Genomic DNA, 20,250 nt, shown 5'->3' with positions numbered 1-20,250 from the left:
TTATGAAATTTTCGGCATTTTTTTTATGTTCTTTAGTCGTTATGTAGCCAAAATTTAGTTTATTAATTTTTATATCTACAGTTCTCTTGAAGTTTCAGTATTGTTCGTTATTCTTGAGCAATACTTGCTTTTTTGCCATTGGAGTTCTATCAACAGCATTACTAAGTCATTTAGCAAATAAAGTGATAAAAATTGCAATCTAACGTTTAAATTATTCAAAGCTTTGAGATTACACATGATAGCTTTTTACGATTCTTATAAATTTAATAAATAAAATTAAATAACATTTTTTTTTGGAAATTTTTTCAAAAAAACAAATATACAAAGAAAAATCCTGTTCACTTTCGCTAGGTGCCCAACTAAGTTCTTGCTTTTTTTACAAAAATGGAACTTTATTATGAAAAAAAAAAATCCATAATTCATTTAAAGTATTGCTCATCGCTATATGGCTATGGTTTTAGTAATTTTGGCAGTATGAGGCCGAGCGTTGTCATGCAGTAGAATCACTTTTCCGCGCCTCTGCTTGTGTTGTGACCGTTCTTTGCGCTGAGCTCAGCTCAATTGAAGTCGATACCGTTGCTCAACGATGCATGCTCAAGTAACAATTTAAGTCGTATTGCATTTTTTTAGCGGTTTTCATGACCAATTTCGCAAAATTGCTGTTAAAACTAAAAATACTCCTGAACCTCCTGATAACCGCTATAAGTTTGCTTTACAGCCAGGTGGCCCACCCTTGCCAAGCTTATTGAATCAATTATAAGAATGGCAATTAAACTGCTTTAAAACCACATGGAAAAGTACCGCATACTGTAAGCAGCTGGCATTACCTTTTTAAGAGCGCAATAAGCTTGGTTGCATTATTGCACTCTGCTACTTGCCACGATAAGTCCAAATCAACTTTTCATTGCTTGACAGCAACCGTAATAAGTTGATTTGTTGTGCCGTTCCTGCACACACACCAGAACATCACGCCACTTTTTGCCTTTCTCCTAGAAAAGTATAGCAATCACTGGGAAAACCAAAGGTATAAAAGTGGTCCCAATGGCCGAATGTCATATACCACTTGACCTCTTTCGACGAATTGAGCATTTTCTGTATGTATGTATGTATGTGTGCATGTGTGTATGTGTGTGTGTGTGTATGTGCAACTTTTTTTTCTCACTCATTTTTCTCAGAGATGGCTGGACCGATTTCCATAAAATTAATTGCAAATGAAAGGTCTATTTGCGCCATAGGTTGCTATTGAAATTCATTGTAATCGGATTTTTAGTTTAGAGGTTATGTATCAAAATGTAAAAATCACGAAACATAAATATCTCAGAAACCACACAACCGATTTCAATAAAACTGGTTTCAAATGATCGGGCTGTCTCCAGACCCTTAACTTTTAAATTTCGTTATGATTGAACAAATGGTTCAAAAGTTATATAAAGAAAAGTTATCCTGAGGTTGTTTAAACTCACTTATTTTTCTCAGAGATGACTCAACCGATTTTCACAAAATTAGTGTCAAATGAAAGGTCTAGTTGCCCCATAGGTTGCTATTAAATTTCATTGTAATCGGATTGTAACTTTGTCCGTTGTTTATGAAAAAGTGAAATCACATAATGAAAGTAAACATATTGTTTTTCTCCTAACAATCACTGGTTAATTAATAGGTAGAAAAGTGATCCAAATGGCCAAATGACATATACTACTTGACTCAGTTCGACGAATCGAGCATTTTGTGCATGTATGCATGTATAGGTGTATATGTGTGTGTGAGTGTGGGTGTGTACGTGTGTATGTGCACCTTTTTTTCGCACTCACTTCTCTCAGAGATGGTCTGATCGATTTTTTCTATCTTGGTGTGGAATGAAGGGTCTATTTGCCGCTTAGGTTGCTATTGAATTTCATTGTAATCAAACTTTTAGTTTCGGCGCTACGTCAGAATGTTGAAATCGCTCTTATATCTCAGAAGCATACATATTTGAATTCAAATTAATGGGCTTTTGAACCCTTAAACAATGAATTTCATAATGTTTAAACATGTGGTTTGAAAGTTATAGAAAGAAACGTGACCCGCAGACTGTTTAAAAGTATAGCTACGATCAAAATATGTGGCCTCAACATCATTTAAATTTGATATTGTACTTCAATGGTTGCGGCCTCAGGATTGAAGTTGAAATAAAAAGTCATTTCTATCATTTCACTTTTTGCCTTTCTCCTAGAAAGGTATAGCAATCACTGCAAAAACTAAAGGTATGAAAGGGCTCAAAAGGGCCGAAAGTCGTATATCACTCGACTCAGTTCGACGAGCTGAGCATTTTCGGTTTATGTGTGTGTGAGTGTGTGTGTGTGTGTGTGTGTAACGCTCTCCCAATCTCACTACATTTTCTCAGATGGCTGAACCGATTTCAATGAAATTAATTTCAAATGAATGGTCTAGTTGCCCAATGAGACCCTATTGAATTTATTGTAATCCGATTTCTAGTTTAGAGGTTATGTATCAAAATTTAAAAATCACGAAACATCAATATCTCAGAAACTACACAACCGATTTGAACAAAATTGGTTTCAAATGAACGGGCTACCTAAATAACCCTTAACTTTTGAATTTTATGAAGATTGAACATGTTGTTCAAAAGTTAGAAGTTAGAAGAAACGTGTTCTGGAGGCTATTTAATCTCACTCATGTTTCTCAGAGATGGCTGGACCGATTTTCATAAAATCAGTGTCATATGGAAGGTCTTGTTGCCCCGTAAGACTTCATCGATTTTTTTTGCAAACGGATTATTACTCCGCCTGTTATGTTTAAAAAGGTGAAATCCAGCTATGAAAAGAAACATATTCCGAAGACTACTTGGACTTACTCACTTTTCTCAGAGATGGTTGAACCGATTTCTACAAAATTAGTGTCAAATGAAAGGTGTAGCTCCCTCATAACACCCTATTGAATTTTGCTGTAATCGGACTGTAACTTCGTCTGTAATGTATCGAAATGTGAAAATCACGAAGCTTCATTATCTTAGAAACTACACGACCGATTTGAACAAAATTGATATCAGATGAACGGGCTAGTTAAGGGTTAACTGATGAATTATGATTGAACACGTGGTTTCAAAGTTGGCTTTAGTTTGGATTGTATTAAAACTTAAGCAACCGTTATGTATTGAATTGTTAAAACAACGAAAGTCTATTATCTCAAGTATTACACGACTTATTTGAACTCAACTAGTGTCATACAAACGAGAAATCTCAAAAAATTACAAATATCAAACTTCATAACAGTTTGATATAATTTGAAAAGAAATTGAAAGACTATTCAAAATTACACCTGCTTTGATCAATATATATATGGCCTTAACATGATTTAAATGTGGTATCGTACTATTTGAACGTTCCCGGTATCTCTCGTGATTAAATTGTTCGAAAATAAGAGTAATTTCTTTTGTTTCGCTATTTCTTGAGCACTAACATTACGTCAAATTTCATATTTTATACTTCAATTACAACATCAATATTCTAGAACCAAAAGAGTGGATATAAATACCTTTATTTGATTTAAGCATTCATGTAAATCTATTTTTACAAATAATAAGTATGAATGAGAAAGGCTGAGCCTGACCGCTAGGTGGATTAATTTAGGTTTTTTAATAAGGAAATCTCTCGTCGCGGGAGAAATGTTTCACCTGTGTTGGTTATCATCGTGCAATCGATTTTATTTGATGGTGATATTGTAGAAAGATAAGGAATAAGGAGGGGTTTTTGGTAGGTTTTGTAGCTCTCAAGCATATGCGCATGAAATTTTGTCGTGCATTTTGAGATCATAGGCGCTTAAAATTTATGCGCCATCAAAATAATACGGGCTTACAAAAATGATCTCATTGTTAGCAAAAACGAATTGGATTGTTTCAGCTCAGTTTTTCAGAAAAAAAATCTAGCCGTGTTCTTCAATACAGAGATAGATCAAAATCTAATTGGATATTCAATTTATTTGTTAGTCAGACGACGATTCGATTTTCGTTTCAAGATTATAAAAAGTTTCAAAAATATCAATATGGCGCGGTTGGTAATTAGTTGGCATTAATCGTAGCCGCAATAAGCCTAGTTCAATGATATATATGTTGTAAGGTGCGGCAAAGGTTGGATGCCTGTATAATTAGAGAAAAATATGGTAAATCCCTAAGGCCTAGACAACTTTATTTTTATGAAAAATCTGACATCACACCGACGATAATAAGGAATCAACAAACTTTGATATAAATAGAGAGATGCACGAAAATGCAACGATACATACTTAGTTTAATTGAATATTGAATATATTTCGAAATATATCAATAGTGTCTTGCCCCTACCTTATTTTTAAGGACGCATAATTTAACGACATAGGATATTATTTTCAACCAAACCAAGACAAACTGGCGATAAAATTTAATAAAAACTACCGAAAAGCACTAAGTTTACTGTGCTACTTTATTAGATTTAGGAGTTCTACGTCATCAATGTTCACAAATGCGCTGCAAGATGCTCTAAAGCATTTTACACACATCTTACGTAGACTGCGACAGAATTCTGCATCACACTAAACCAACTCAGCCGCTTTTGTCTCACCTGTATGTATATCATTGCCTGCATATATTTGTTTACAAGTTTGACAGGTCAAAACTGGGCATTTGAATGACCGCAATAAAACTGGTTTCTATGTTATATGACAGCAAGCTGGAGTGGTTTTATGGGGCCATAGATAGTAATAATAAAACCAATAATAAAGCAAAATCGCATTGACTCTTGCCGGTTTTATTGGAAGTTTTATTAGAGTTTTATTGACAGCTATCAGTGTTCATTACGACATGCTGGTTTTGGCAACGGGTTCAACCGCCATAAAACCGTTGGTAATATTCATTGCTGTGATAAAACCGTTAGAAAACGAAGTAGCTATAGAATTGTTACTTGGGTGGTTTGATTCTGTTTCAATAGCTCATAATAAATAACGGAACTGGTACTTCCAAATCCATGATTATAGATGTCCTAGGGCGAATCGTGTTCTGGATTCCATTAAACTTTCGAAGAATTCGGTCTTGGGTTGCTCCTCTTCAGTTCGATAGCACACATCAAAAGTGTGCGAGTCTACGTCGAAATCGTCGAAATCTTTCCGGGTCTCTGCTGACAATTATCTTCAGCGGTCGCTCATCCACCATACGGGTTACGTCATCAGCCCACTGCAGCCTACCATGTTTCATCAGCTTGACGATAATGGTGAAGCATACAAGCTTCGTACAGCTCGTGATTCATGCACCTGTTCCACACTCCTTTTTCTCACGCGTACACTCGAAGATCCCAAGCGCCCGCAGGTCGGCCACCTTCCGTAGAGCGCCACCATTTTCGTATCCTCATCTATCACCACCTTAGCAACAATGCCTGTAGGCCTACCATGCTCTCTGCTAATCGACTTCATTGCTTCATTCTGGTACCGTTTCTGAGAGCCGTAAAGGCCTCCTCCACAGCTCTACGCTTAATACTGATTAAATCAATGTGTTACACAAAGCCTGGAAGCACTTCGTGATGATGCTGCCGCTTCTCTGCACGCCTGCTCTTCGTATAGCACTGTCCACAGCCATGTTGAACAGCCGGGTCGAGAGCCCGTCATTTTGCTTCAGATCATCCAAAGTCACAAACGCATCCAATAACTTGCCCTTAATTTTGTTAGGAAACCATATTCAAACGTAATCTTCCACAACTCGATGCATTCCCTTGAGTTGCCGCCTATAAGTTTACAAATAGATGATGTGTCTGCAAGTTGTGCTCTCGAAACTTGTCAAGGATCTGGCTCAAGGTGAACATCTTGTCCGCTGGAGAGCGTTCCTCTGGATAACCGCACTGTTATTCACCAACAAAGGCTTCCTGCAATGGCCTCTGTATTTGAAACAAGATACGGAAGGAAATTTTGTATGCGGAATTAATGAGGGTCATGACTTGAAAATCGCAACAGTCGAGGTTTATTAATCCTTCCATCCTGCCCGTAGGTAGTTTCTCCTCAGACCATACTCTCAGGATAAATCTGATAAATTGTACTGTTCAGCCACTACCGACTTGAAAAGTTTGGCCAGTAATCCGTTCTTCCCAACAGCGCTGTTCACCTCGTCTAAGGTTGGCAGTCTTCAGCTTATCCAAGTTTCCCAAATTATCTCTGTTCCCCTCGACGACTCTCCTGCCTTCCTCACCTTTCAACAAAAGTTCGAAGAGTTGTTTACAACACCTGGTCATCTGCGACTTATCGGTAATCAGGTTCCCTTTTTTTCATAATTCGTGACTGGAACACGGCCCGGTTTCTTATTTCTCTAAGTGCTTTATAAAAGCTTCTCGTATCGTGCCAGGTGAAGCAGTTCTTCGCCTCCGCGAGGACGCGATCACAGAGCTGAAGTTTTTAATGGCGATGAAACCTTTTTTCGGCAACTCTTGCTTTCCATTATGTCTCCCGCATCTGACGCGTCACACGGTTCGCTGCTCCTAACGTCTTAACTGAGGTCTAGTTCATTTCCTTCGTCACTTCTAGACACTTAGCATCAAACCACTCACTACGTTTGGTCCCCACTGCCATGTCTATCACCTGTCGAGCTGTTTCACCAACAGTGTCGTGGATGTTAATTGCTCGTTCAGGTCCATTTCAACTGTTTCATCGATCCATCCATCAACTTTTCAAATGTACTCTACAGTAACTCCTAACGCTAAAAGCCTATGGATATACAAACGTATCTTCCTCTATGGTCTTTTTTTATTGTTTGTGTTGTCCATCGGACGGCTAAGACCAATGTTGGTCCATCTCGCCTCTCTATGGTCTTGATTTAAATACGTTGGACAGCCGGGCGCGAATCTTACCTACTACGAGATAGTGATTTAAATCGATGTTCGGCCCCCTGAAAAGACCGCACATTGATGACGTCTGAAAAGTACCGGACGTCGATCAGCATGTAGACGATCTGAAGCAAGTTGTTCTTGCGATTGGCATGAATCCTCATCGAGCGATTCTTTCAATGCAGTGTCTTCGACGGTTCGTGTCGAATGCCTATTTTCTGGAAAAATGTTCTGCGTCAATTTGACTCCTCGTTTTCAGTAATATAATTCCCAATTTTCTGACAGCGTGTCGAATTACGATTAAAATTATTGAGTGGAAACTTTGTTTGCTGTTTTGAGTTTCTTTATCATTGCTTGTTGCGCCTTAATCACAAAGTAGTCCGGAAATACACTTTCTTGCTTCCTCGAGTTTCTTTTTTTGTTATCATTCTCCCGTTACTTAAATACACATAATCAGCGCAGCGAATGGCATTTTATGACTCATACTGTGAATTTTCGAGTGTTTAAGAGTTTTCTACTTGCAAGAGGTTTTCTACCGTAGAAAACGTAGAACACAGTTTTCTACGTAGATTACTCACGAGTCCCGAAAAATCGCGTAGTATACTATCCCTGTCCATGACCAAACAACCATCAATGCTTAACTAACCTTTTGTAGTTTCACAATAGGTTTTTGAATACTATTGATATGTTATTATGTTTGAAAAGGTTAAAAGAAATTGTGTGGAAAATTTCATAAATGTTTGAATTAATTCATATTTACCAGGCAATTGAACTATATAGTAACAGTAAATGGTTTCAGTATTGTTGATTATTGAGATTAAATCAGACAGAATTGTCGTTTTGCGAAAGCATGGACGGAATCATGGACATGAATACAGAGACTGTTTTTAATTCATGATGCTTCAAGGAGGCAGAAATTCATCGTAGGAAGGCCAGAACCCTCAACAGGCGAAGATGCTCCTACTACAGAGCCCAACGAACCATATATTCAATTCACAATGAAGAGAGATTAGCTTTTTGGCGCCTCAATATCATTTGATTATGAAGTATCATTTGCGTGGCCCCTCCATCTCAAAAAGTTTTTCTCCAACATCAGGTATAAACTACAGTACTATTTAGTAGTGTACTTTTTACTATTTCCATTGAAAAGATGCAGTCGCCCCTAAAAGGTCGGCTGGTTTTAGTTTTCATAAAGTTGGGGATTTGCATATAGGGTATTTGTTCCATTATTCTCATTAAGCCGACGTTCACGTAGAATACACGGATAAAACATCAAATTTTCACGCAATAATTGAATAAATAAACAAAATACACTTACATGCGCTTATCGATTTGCCTGATAATTTTTATTTAGTACACTAAGCTAGATTTATCTTTCATTTTTTAAAACAAGCCGGTTTTCACAACGCTCCCATATTCATCTTTAAACTTAAATCTTAAAACTGCTCAGTTATTCATCTCACGACTCCCCCATATTCATTACACTGTTAATCACTTTAACAAACGAACGTAGCCGCATCCCGTCGTAGTAATTTACCTAGGAATCTGCTGTAGTTGTTTACACGCAAATTCGATAACCGAAGTAACCACTACAGTGCTGTCGATTTATGTGAATTATGTCGGAACAATTCGACATTTCCAGTATGATTTTTTATGTTAACAGAAACTGATTTGGCAACTTTTGATTATCTTTATCGCAGTGAATACTGATGAAAATACATACAGCTGAAATTTATGATTTGTAAAAATCGTCTTATATATTTATACTATTTCAAGCTTGTTTTTTAAAATTTAAGGTGAACATTATAAAGATAAAAGTGTTCTTAGTGTAGCGAGTGATAATGTTAAGTGATTAATATAAAAGGTGGTTCTGCTAACGTTCAAAAAATTTTTATTGGCTACCTAACGAATCCCGTTGTAACCGTGTAAAGCAATGCGTTGAATTTGTTTTCTAAGGTAGGTGATTGAAATACCCAAATAAGTTTGAAATAAATAAGCGTTTTGGAAGGTAATCTACAATCACCAGTGCGCTGTCCGCCGGTTTCTTCCTTTGCTTCGTCCGCTATGGAAGGCTGCGAGATGTTTGAAATCGCTGCCTACTGCGCTGGGACTTTTTCGCAGCTCTGCTTGCTGCTGGTCTATCCAGTTCCCAGTAAATCATCTTCTAGCCATAGCGATCGGATAGACATTGAAGCTTCAATTGCATGTTGGCCTCTATACGTGACTGCTGAGAATAATATTTCCGGTGAGCGTGTCGAGCGAGCGAAAAAATAAGTCGTAGATTAGCAAATTGCAAGATAAATAAAACATTTTTGATAATTGTACCAGCCACATTAGTGCAAAAATTAACACTAAGAAAAAAGCGAGAACTCATTTATACTCTTATTGCGTAGTTTTTAATACTGCCAGTAATGTGTTGGCGAGTGGCAGGCAATAATATCTGCTTCTTCAATTATATGATTTCAAGGCTCTTAAAAGTGATGTTTCACAATAGTTACCCTGGCAAGTTTGTTTAATTTATTGTCATTTTGGATTACCGTTTGCCGATGGTACGGAATAATTAGTGGTCTAAAGACCATTTTTTCGAAAATGAGTTTTTTGCATAAACCGCATCTACTCAAGCTGAAGTTGAGAGATTAAGAAAATTTCGGAAAATCGAATTTTAAAGCTGATTTATTTCGTGTTGAAAATTCGTCCGAAACAGAATGGCCGTTTTGTTTCGTAACAGAGTGGTCTATGTGCATAAATCGATGTAATACTAGCATGTAACACGTAATATGTAGCATATAACATGTGATAAGGAACATGCCACTTGTTTTGTACATGTCATACGTGATATGTTACATGTTACACGTAATGTAACAAGAAAAATGTAACATGTAAAAGATTATGTAATATGTAATATCTTGTGTTACATGTAATGTAACACGAGACTTCTTACTTGTGACATGCTATATGTATCATATAACATGTGACACTAGCCATTTTATACGCTTTACCATCATTTTCATTGTCAGACCATATTCATTTTTTTTCTTCTTTTTTCAAAAAAAAATCTAGTTTCTCTCCACGGGAAACAGATTGTAGCTAAAATATCAATCTCCACCTAGTTTTTTTCCAATCTAATCCCACCGAGCATTTCCCACTGTGCGTCCCGTGAGTTGACATTTCTGCTCTCGCGTACCCTTTTCCCGGATAGCCCTGAATAGAATACGGCCGAACAGGCCTCGGTTAAGTGAATGTGCACAGGCGAAAGAAGTGGGAAACCTTTTTGGCTAATCCAAAATGCAAAATCAACAGCCAGCGTGTGCAGAACAATGAAGAGCAGGTGAGATTAAGCTCGAATTTAAACAGAAAATATATGCATTCATATTTTTTTCGTGTGCTTGAACCAGGTCCTGTCGTTCGGCTTTGGCATGCATCCATATGGCCAAAAGGATTAATGAAGTGTATTGTTATTTCTGTAGCAGATTGGTTTTAACCCTTAGGGCCTACACGCTGTGTACATCGGCGGCGATAGAACGGACCCCGGTAGTAGTACCGAAGAACCTGGACGAAGTTTTGCGTTTTTGCCGTCCCACTTTCTGTATCCTTTTGCATTTCGGAGCTTACCACTCGCTCTGTCTCTCCGCTGGCCATTGGGTGATCAGATAAAAAGATTTTGGTCAAATCAGAACGCTGCATTTCGGGGGCAGGTGGTTCTCCGTGCATAAGCGGTTTGCACGGTCCAGTTTTTTTTAATGGTGCAGCGCTTGAATTTTGATACATTCGAGATGCGCCTTCACCTCGAGAGAAGTAAAAAAAAAACGTTTATTTCGTGAAATGTACCTCGATCATGCGATGTTGGTAGCTTGAGACTAGCAGCAGCAACCGGTGTGATGATGATCATTCGGGCGCATTATCTTAAGCAGACAGCTTATTTGAATGGGAGAATTTGGCAACCAGACAGAACAGCTGTCCGTAATTCAATATTCGTTTGACGGTGCTTAATTTATGGTGCGTGCACTTTTTTGCTGACCGGCATGTTTTCACCAACCACCAGATGAAATTAGGACGATTAGTTTCGCGATGTTTTTGAATGTCTAGATGCAAAATTTCCGTCCGTCTTTCGAGTTGGAGGTCAATGAACAAACAACCAATTCCGCGAAACAAACGGTGAATTGCCCGATTTTTCAGCAATCTTATCTAAAAGTATCACTAAATTATGCTACGCTAGCTAAAATATTCCGATGCCTAACCCCTTATCTTTGGGCTCATGTCCCGATTCCGCTCCGAGCGCGATAAGACTGATTGACATGCGCCAACCCACTAACCAACAACCGGTCAAGTCCAGCCCGGTATAATTTGCCTCGGGATAGATCGAGCTTCAAGAGTTATGTTCTCTCAAAATAACTATGTAAATTATACTGGGGGTTTTAATGTGAAATTAATTAATTCGAAAATTAAGCGAAAAACAAAAGCACGCAACATTTTTCCGAATTCGGTGGTCAGGTTGAGGTGCTACAATGTATTGGTATCTTGGGCCACAACGTATTCTGCTGGGCCGGGAGCTGACCGGTCCGCACCTAAAAAAAGAATGTTAATGGTTGGGGTCACTATCGATTGGGTTTGAGTTTTGAGATGTTGATGATGCTGAATACGAGAAAATAAAAATAAAAGATTAGGTATACACGACCGACAGTAGAAGCAGCGGCCGTTGTAGAAAGGTATCGATTTGGGGTCAGTAGCGGGGAGATCACTCGATTTCGGCTGTCTGCCGTTCTAATGATATACGAGGCATCGCTACGAGACTGGTTGATTGAATTGACAAGGGGCAAGAGGAAACAGCTGCCGAGTGCTTCTAATGCTCTGTTGCCGCGCAGTGATGGCGGCGGATGGCGGGTGATGAGTGAGAAGCTGCCTGGCGGAGCTTTGAGAGGATACCCAGCCACTTGTGCTTCTCGGGTAAAGAGTAAACATTTTGAAAGTTAAGAGTTGCCGGGAGGATTTCGGGAATACATTTTCGGTACAAGTGATTGACAGTCCTGAAAGCAATCGAGCGGTGGTTGCGTGTCAGATTTTGATAAAAGTAAAACAAACACGTTGCACGATAGGCATGGAAATGATGATGGGTTCACGCACGTACCATTTCGAGACGAGTTGGAAACGAACGAGAATATATTAGGTTAAATATATTAAAAGATTCAACGTTCAACGCTTCGCGATAGTTCCGAGGAAACATATTTCGAGCGGTAATGAGTTCCATGAATTCGAAAGAAGATGTGAATCGAGAAAACCTTGACGTAATCCGTTACGATTTCTGTCGGATGCGTTCCAAATCAACTGAATGGAATTTATATTCAAAATGGAGTTTTCCTAGATGAAGGAGAAAATTGAACTTCGTTCGGTGTTTTAAGAGAACTCATAAATAAAAACAGCTATTTTACATAACATTTAACATTTAACAATCAATTGTTAGACATTGAATCTTTGTTTAACCGGAATGTAACTTAATTTCATACGGTTGTATAGTGAAATATTAGCTATATAGCATAGCCAAGTTGTATTATAATGTGGCTGTAATATGATTTCTTATTGACAAATGTTCAAACAAAATAAATAAATAATTAGATAGAATCATAAATTTAAAAGTTTAATTATTCTCTTTTCTTATAGATCTACTCTACTAGAAATATCCGAATAAAAGTTAAGAAGAAAAAAAAATCAGTTTACATTATCTCTACGCACGGTTAAATCTGATAACATTTTTTTTAAATTTTTTCTGGTCTTTGCGTTTTGCGGGTTTCAAAAACGTAACTTGGCGATTATGGATTAAGGGTGTGTCCTCAATAGGTACTTCAGGTGGATTTTCTAAAAAAAATTTCTAGGAAGAAAAGCGACACCGAGAAATAATCATTCATATTTATTTAGAGGTTAGTTTGAACATAAAATAGAAAAAAGCAGCGATTAAAAAAACAGCGAAATGGTTGACTTATCAACAATTCCGCACGATAGTTAGTTCTGACACCTCAAATGAATTTAGTACGGAAACTGAATGTGGATAATCAGAATGATAAACCTTTCGTTAATTTAAAATTAATACTTTCTTTTGGACCCATCGTTTTTCGTCAAAACTTGGCTCACCAAAAATGCTGTAACTCTTGAATTTCTTTATAGAATTACTGAAACCAACTTATCGTTGGAAAGGGGAATTTTAAAGCCTTATTTTGCAAATATCAAAGTTGGTGGTTGCCATATTGAATTTATCCGCCATATTTTTTTCTTTTGAAAAACTGATTTTTGATTAAGTGTTCACCTAATTACCTTGCAAACTCTTTCGCCTTTCGAAAGCTAATGTATTTCTAATCAAGACGGCATAAGCTTTTAAACCAAACATAATTCGAATTATTCGAGCAACTCCATGTAAAAAGTGTGCTGATCTAAACAGGAGTTTTTCCCGGAACAGACAATTAAAATATTTTTATGTTTAGAAGAGTCTTCCACATATAATCCATTCAACAATATTCATTGAAAAAAAATGGTAATTGTAGTTTATTTTTGTTTATATTAAAAAAGAAGAACAATTTTTCAAATAAATGCCCGCTCTTTGTGAATGAATGAATTTTTGTATAAATAACTTTAGTACTTTTTTCATGCCTGCTTTCGCAAAACGGGAGATTTAAAAAAAAACTGTCATTTTGTTTTGTATACCATCGAAATAATTTTTTACCAAGGTTTGCACTAATTTTATTGAAAATAAAAAACATCTAATAAAGCCTTTTTTTTGGGCACCCTATTTCATAACTGATCATCCAAAGTTCTTCAATTGTGCTCAAAATTGCAGTGATGGATCTTCTTCGAAAATAATTTAACGCGTATTTTTTCGTTTGATCATTAGGACGTCCAGATCCGAAATGGGTGACCATAATTGATGTGTTTTATTTTCGAAAATTCCTAACTTTTTAACAAGTTGAGCGATTTTAAATCTTCTTGAAATAAATAAAAGTTCTACCTTTACGAAAAAATGCCAAAATCAATGATTTGTGTGCATTTACAAGCAAAAAATATAAAATATGAATATGATTTTTTTTTTCTTCATCTATAATTTATTTGACACGTTCGCATACTTTTAAATCGAATTCACTCAAACATACAAAATTAGATATTTTTGAAAATGTCTTCATACATAGAGTCTACTGTGTCCAATTTGACACCCAAAGATTTTTTTTGATTGCCCAGAAAATAGGCCTAATAAAAAAGGCATATTTTTGATGAAAATCAATAATAATTTTGCGTAGAATTAAGATACCTATGAATTCGGCATTGCAAAATGTTTCTCTTAAAAAGCCTTAAAAGTCGTTTAAAGACAGTGCGAAAATTGAATTGAAGTATTTATAGTGAAAATGTGTTTTATATATGTGTTTTATGTGTTTATATATTTTGAATTGTAACATTGTAGAACAATTTTTTTAATTTGATTTGATCGAAAAGTTGAATCACCCTAATTTTTGATAATTTTTCAATAAGCGCTTTATCATATGTATCAACTTTGTAGAAGAAAGTTTTTCTCTTAAATATAGCTATAGAGCTTTGACTCCAAATTTTTGGTTATAGGATCGTATACCAGCTATCCTGGGCTGCTTTCTAATTTTGCCTTTCATTTGTTTCAGTAGTATCTCAACTTATGTTTGCTTAACTTGAAAGCAATTCTGCTTCTCAATTTAAACTTTGTACACTTTTTTGATTTACTCTCATTTGATGCTTCCTGCAAACCACTCATTATTCCTTTCCTTTGCTCTTTCTCTTTATGCATTTTCCCCACCCCTTTTTAATGTATCTTTTTTTTTTCCTCTTCATCTTATCGATTTTTAAATTATTTTCCGTATTTTTTTTTTCATTTCTAACTTTTTCTTCCATTATTACTCATTTTCCTCCACTCAAACTCCTTCATCCTTCTTATTCTTTTTCCTTATCTGTTTTTCTATCTCATTGTCTGTTTCCGTGTCTTTTTTTTTGCATTTTTATTACTTTTCTTTATCTCCTACTATCTTAGGATTAAATTTTTATTATCTTTTTCGTCACATTTCAATCTCTCTTATTATCTCTCTCTTCATATCTATTCCCTGCCTCTCTCCATTTTTTGTCGTTCATTTCCCTCTATATTTTTATCGTTTTGTCTGTTGTTTCTGATCTTGAAATAATCCTTATTGTTCAGTTTGATTAGATGTCTTTACCTATTGTGGTCCCCGTGGTTCTGTGGTTAGCGATGTCGGTCGGCTAGCTCTCCCACACGGTTGTGATATCGGGTTCGATTCCCGATCGAGTCGAGGATCTTTTCGAGCTGGAAATTTTCTCGACTCAGCACTGGGGCACGGTGTATCGTTGTACTTATCCTACACATGCAAAATGTGCCAAAAACAATATCGATAACGAATTCTCTCAACTAATCTAGTTGATCGAAACCTGCTGTTAGCCCCAAGGCTAAGCGTGCGATATTGTTTTACCTATCGCCTTCTATCTCTCTGTTTCTCGTTTCTCGTTTCCATTCAAGTTTTGTTTCCATTATTCCTTCGTTTTGTTGTTATTTATTCATTACACTATTTCTCATTTAGCCCTTCTCTCTCTGATCATCTATTCATCTCTTCTTTTTTTTCTCTTTTTTTCCTCATATTTTTGTTCATCTTTTCACTCTATTTTACTCTATCTCTTTACCTCTTTAAATTTTTCCTATATACTCAAAACCACATTGTTATTTTGTTCTCTCTATCTCTTCCCTATCTCTTTACTTGCCCGTTTTACTCTTCTTCCATACTACCCATTTTTTCTAATTTTTTTATTGATACTTATTTTCAAATACCTCTCTCTCTATCTCACTTTTGGTTTTCCATACCTCTTTGTCGCTCTCTCCTTCTGATAAATATTTTTACTTTGATCATTATTCTGTTTTCGTTCGCATCTTCTCTCTCCCTTTTTGATTTTCTCACTCTGCAACTTTCTTTCTGGTGTATCCTCCTCAATCTTTTCTGCGTACCTCTATCTCTATCTCTATCTTAACCTCCATCTCTATCTCTATCTCTATCTCTATCTCTTTCTCTATCTATATCTCTATCTCTATCTCTATCTCTATCTCTATCTCTATCTCTATCTCTATCTCTATCTCTATCTCTATCTCTATCTCTATCTCTATCTCTATCTCTATCTCTATCTCTATCTCTATCTCTATCTCTATCTCTATCTCTATCTCTATCTCTATCTCTATCTCTATCTCTATCTCTATCTCTATCTCTATCTCTATCTCTATCTCTATCTCTATCTCTATCTCTATCTCTATCTCTATCTCTATCTCTATCTCTATCTCTATCTCTATCTCTATCTCTATCTCTATCTCTATCTCTATCTCTATCTCTATCTCTATCTCTATCTCTATCTCTATCTCTATCTCTATCTCTATCTCTATCTCTATCTCTATCTCTATCTCTATCTCTATCTCTATCTCTATCTTTATCTCTATCTCTATCTCTATCTCTATCTCTATCTCTATCTCTATCTCTATCTCTATCTCTATCTCTATCTCTATCTCTATCTCTATCTCTATCTCTATCTCTATCGCTATCTCTATCTCTATCTCTATCTCTATCTCTATCTCTATCTCTATCTCTATCTCTATCTCTATCTCTATCTCTATCTCTATCTCTATCTCTTTCCTTTTATTTTTCTCTAGCTCTAGCTCTATCTCTATCTCTATCTCTATCTCTATCTCTATCTCTATCTCTATCTCTATCTCTATCTCTATCTCTATCTCTATCTCTATCTCTATCTCTATCTCTATCTCTATCTCTATCTCTATCTCTATCTCTATCTCTATCTCTATCTCTATCTCTATCTCTATCTCTATCTCTATCTCTATCTCTATCTCTATCTCTATCTCTATATCTATCTCTATCTCTATCTCTATCTCTATCTCTATCTCTATCTCTATCTCTATCTCTATCTCTATCTCTATCTCTATCTCTATCTCTATCTCTATCTCTATCTCTATCTCTATCTCTATCTCTATCTCTATCTCTATCTCTATCTCTATCTCTATCCCTATCTCTATCTCTATCTCTATCTCTATCTTTATCTTTATCTTTATCTCTATCTCTATCTCTATCTCTATCTCTATCTCTATCTCTATCTCTATCTCTATCTCTATCTCTATCTCTATCTCTATCTCTATCTCTATCTCTATCTCTATCTCTATCTCTATCTCTATCTCTATCTCTATCTCTATCTCTATCTCTATCTCTATCTCTATCTCTATCTCTATCTCTATCTCTATCTCTATCTCTATCTCTATCTCTATCTCTACCTCTATCTCTATCTCTATCTCTATCTCTATCTTTATCTTTATCTTTATCTCTATCTCTATCTCTATCTCTATCTCTATCTCTATCTCTATCTCTATCTCTATCTCTATCTCTATCTCTATCTCTATCTCTATCTCTATCTCTATCTCTATCTCTATCTCTATCTCTATCTCTATCTCTATCTCTATCTCTATCTCTATCTCTATCTCTATCTCTATCTCTATCTCTATCTCTATCTCTATCTCTATCTCTATCTCTATCTCTATCTCTATCTCTATCTCTATCTCTATCTCTATCTCTATCTCTATCTCTATCTCTATCTCTATCTCTATCTCTATCTCTATCTCTATCTCTATCTCTATCTCTATCTCTATCTCTATCTCTATCTCTATCTCTATCTCTATCTCTATCTCTATCTCTATCTCTATCTCTATCTCTATCTCTATCTCTATCTCTATCTCTATCTCTATCTCTATCTCTATCTCTATCTCTATCTCTATCTCTATCTCTATCTCTTTCCTGTTATTTTTCTCTAGCTCTAGCTCTATCTCTATCTCTATCTCTATCTCTATCTCTATCTCTATCTCTATCTCTATCTCTATCTCTATCTCTATCTCTATCTCTATCTCTATCTCTATCTCTATCTCTATCTCTATCTCTATCTCTATCTCTATCTCTATCTCTATCTCTATCTCTATCTCTATCTCTATCTCTATCTCTATCTCTATCTCTATCTCTATCTCTATCTCTATCTCTATCTCTATCTCTATCTCTATCTCTATCTCTATCTCTATCTCTATCTCTATCTCTATCTCTATCTCTATCTCTATCTCTATCTCTATCTCTATCTCTATCTCTATCTCTATCTCTATCTCTATCTCTATCTCTATCTCTATCTCTATCTCTATCTCTATCTCTATCTCTATCTCTATCTCTATCTCTATCTCTATCTCTATCTCTATCTCTATCTCTATCTCTATCTCTATCTCTTTCCTTTTATTTTTCTCTAGCTATAGCTCTAGCTCTAGCTCTAGCTCAAGCTCTAGCTCTAGATCTAGCTCTAGCTCTAGCTCTGGCTCTAGCTGAAAAATATTTTAAAATAAATAATAGTTTAGGAGGTTGTCTTATGTCAATGTATTTTGTGGAATAGGTTTGAAATTGAGAATACTCTCGGTTGCACAGTTGTCCAATAAGGCAAAAAGAGGAACTTAATTTCATAGCGCCTTTCATGTTCATTCTAGCTTAATAGTGTCTTCAGAACAATTGTTTGTATGAGCGGCAACGGTTTTTTTCTTAGAGAACATTCGCATGTTACGTAACGCGGAAGACGGCAAATTGCAACACTCCCCCATCTTCACGTAACGCAATTTTGCATGGTGGCCTCACGTAGAGTAACACTTCGCTGAATATCGCCACCCCCGAGCGTGTTTTGTAATATACGAATGTTTCCTTATAACCATTTTTGCTCTTCCACCAATTGCATTGCACTTACTCTTTCCGTGAGGAGTGCAAAATAATTTCCTTGTGAAACTTTTATTGTACTTCTTGGCTAGGTGTACGAGCATTCGTAGCATATATTGGTTTTTAAACTTGCTGCTTAATCCATCACTTTAAGTTTGGTTTTAGACGAAAAGTTACCTAGATATTAATATGAATTCATTAAAATAATTCCCGCATAATTTTTGATAATGGTCATTGTAGAAATTTGAAAAAAAAAATCTCAGCATTTAGAAAAATTATCGCATTTAAAGCATCCGAAAAATAAACTTATTTTGGAAAGAAGCAAAAAATAAAAAAGTCTAATCGTTTCTGGGAAAGGAGCTAAACCTGAGTAAGAAAATCTAATTTGTATAATGGCTGTGTCTAAAACCGTGTAAAAACTTGTGGATGACCCGTAATCACTCAACACAGGTCAGACTTTTCCCTTTAATATTAGGATTTCTTAGATTGTAACGTTACTCATGGATGACCCACAGTTTAATGATTAATACATTAACTCATTTTACAAAATTTATTCTCAGTTATATGACAGATGTGACGTAAAGTAATTAAGACGTATCAAGTATGTTATTAGACATAGATGAATACCATGTGGGGAGAAAAAAAAATTTCTTGACGTTACAACGCAAACTAAACACGGTTGTAGTTTAAGTTGTATTCAACCTAGCTAAGATCTTTTAGTGTCAAATTAAAGGTATTTTTGAGTATGAAGAAATGAAATATGAATTTGATTGAATATAAGGAGTTCCCATGAAATAAAATAATATACTTTTTTCGTGACGCTACAACGCTAAAATACCCCTGTTTTCATATTGGCTCAAAATCAATATATTTGAAATCCCACATCAAACTCTTTAGGCATTGAATAAAGTATTTATTTTGCAGTCATATAACCTAAAAAAAATATTATAAATATATACTCCTGATCATTTGGAACCATTTAAAAAATATGTAACAAAAAAAGCTTGTTTTTTGATAATTTTACTTGAATTTTGCAATAAGTGTTCTTCAGTTTCTTAAACAATATAAATTAAACTTTTACGTTTTGGAAGGTTCAAGTACTATAGAATCTAGGAAAAATATATACATTGCTGGAATATGCATTTCAAAAATTGGTTTGTAGGTGTACTTTCGCAGAGAATGTGTCAATAGAATATTTTAAATGAAAGTTACTTAAAAGTTGTTTGTTTGTACTTAACTTTTGTTGATTTTTTGTTAGTGTATTAGTAGTAACCGAATGGCGGAAAGCAAACGAAACGCGACAGATCCGGGCAAAACTACAAACATCTCCGGACATGTTCGGCAATGCTGTACAGTTCGCCGGTTGGTTCGTCTACTGTAGAACGCTGCGATCGAATGAGTCACCTGTTCAGCCCTGCTGCGCTAACATCAGCTGCTGCTCTGCCAGCTGTGGGTTTAGCCAGTTTCCAGTAAGAGACAACCGTCTTCTTGCTGTAGTAATCGGTTATACAATGGAGACTAGATGTCTGAATGCTAGCTTTTATACGTGACTACAGAGTTAAACTCGAATTAATAAAATTGAAATTTTTCTTAAATTTTCCATTGTAGTGAGTGCACAGTAGGCTGTC

At 35.9% G+C, this 20,250-nt stretch overlaps 1 protein-coding gene across 1 annotated transcript; it reads right to left on the bottom strand.

The window, feature by feature from the left end:
• Window positions 1-11,333: 11,333 nt before the first annotated feature.
• On the bottom strand, window positions 11,334-17,599 carry LOC129720361 (U1 small nuclear ribonucleoprotein 70 kDa-like; the record flags this gene model as incomplete). The annotated part of the gene is made up of 2 exons (XM_055671824.1): window positions 11,334-11,465; window positions 16,541-17,599. Coding segments are annotated over 2 exons (1,191 nt in total), but the record flags the coding sequence as incomplete, so codon positions are not given.
• Between the last annotated feature and the right edge of the window lie 2,651 nt (window positions 17,600-20,250).

Source organism: Wyeomyia smithii, chromosome 2 (genome assembly GCF_029784165.1).
Source record: "Wyeomyia smithii strain HCP4-BCI-WySm-NY-G18 chromosome 2, ASM2978416v1, whole genome shotgun sequence".
Classification (NCBI taxonomy): Eukaryota; Metazoa; Arthropoda; class Insecta; order Diptera; family Culicidae; genus Wyeomyia; species Wyeomyia smithii.
The sequence above is the reverse complement of the archived record's forward strand: the minus strand, read 5'-3'. Positions and strand labels throughout refer to the sequence as shown.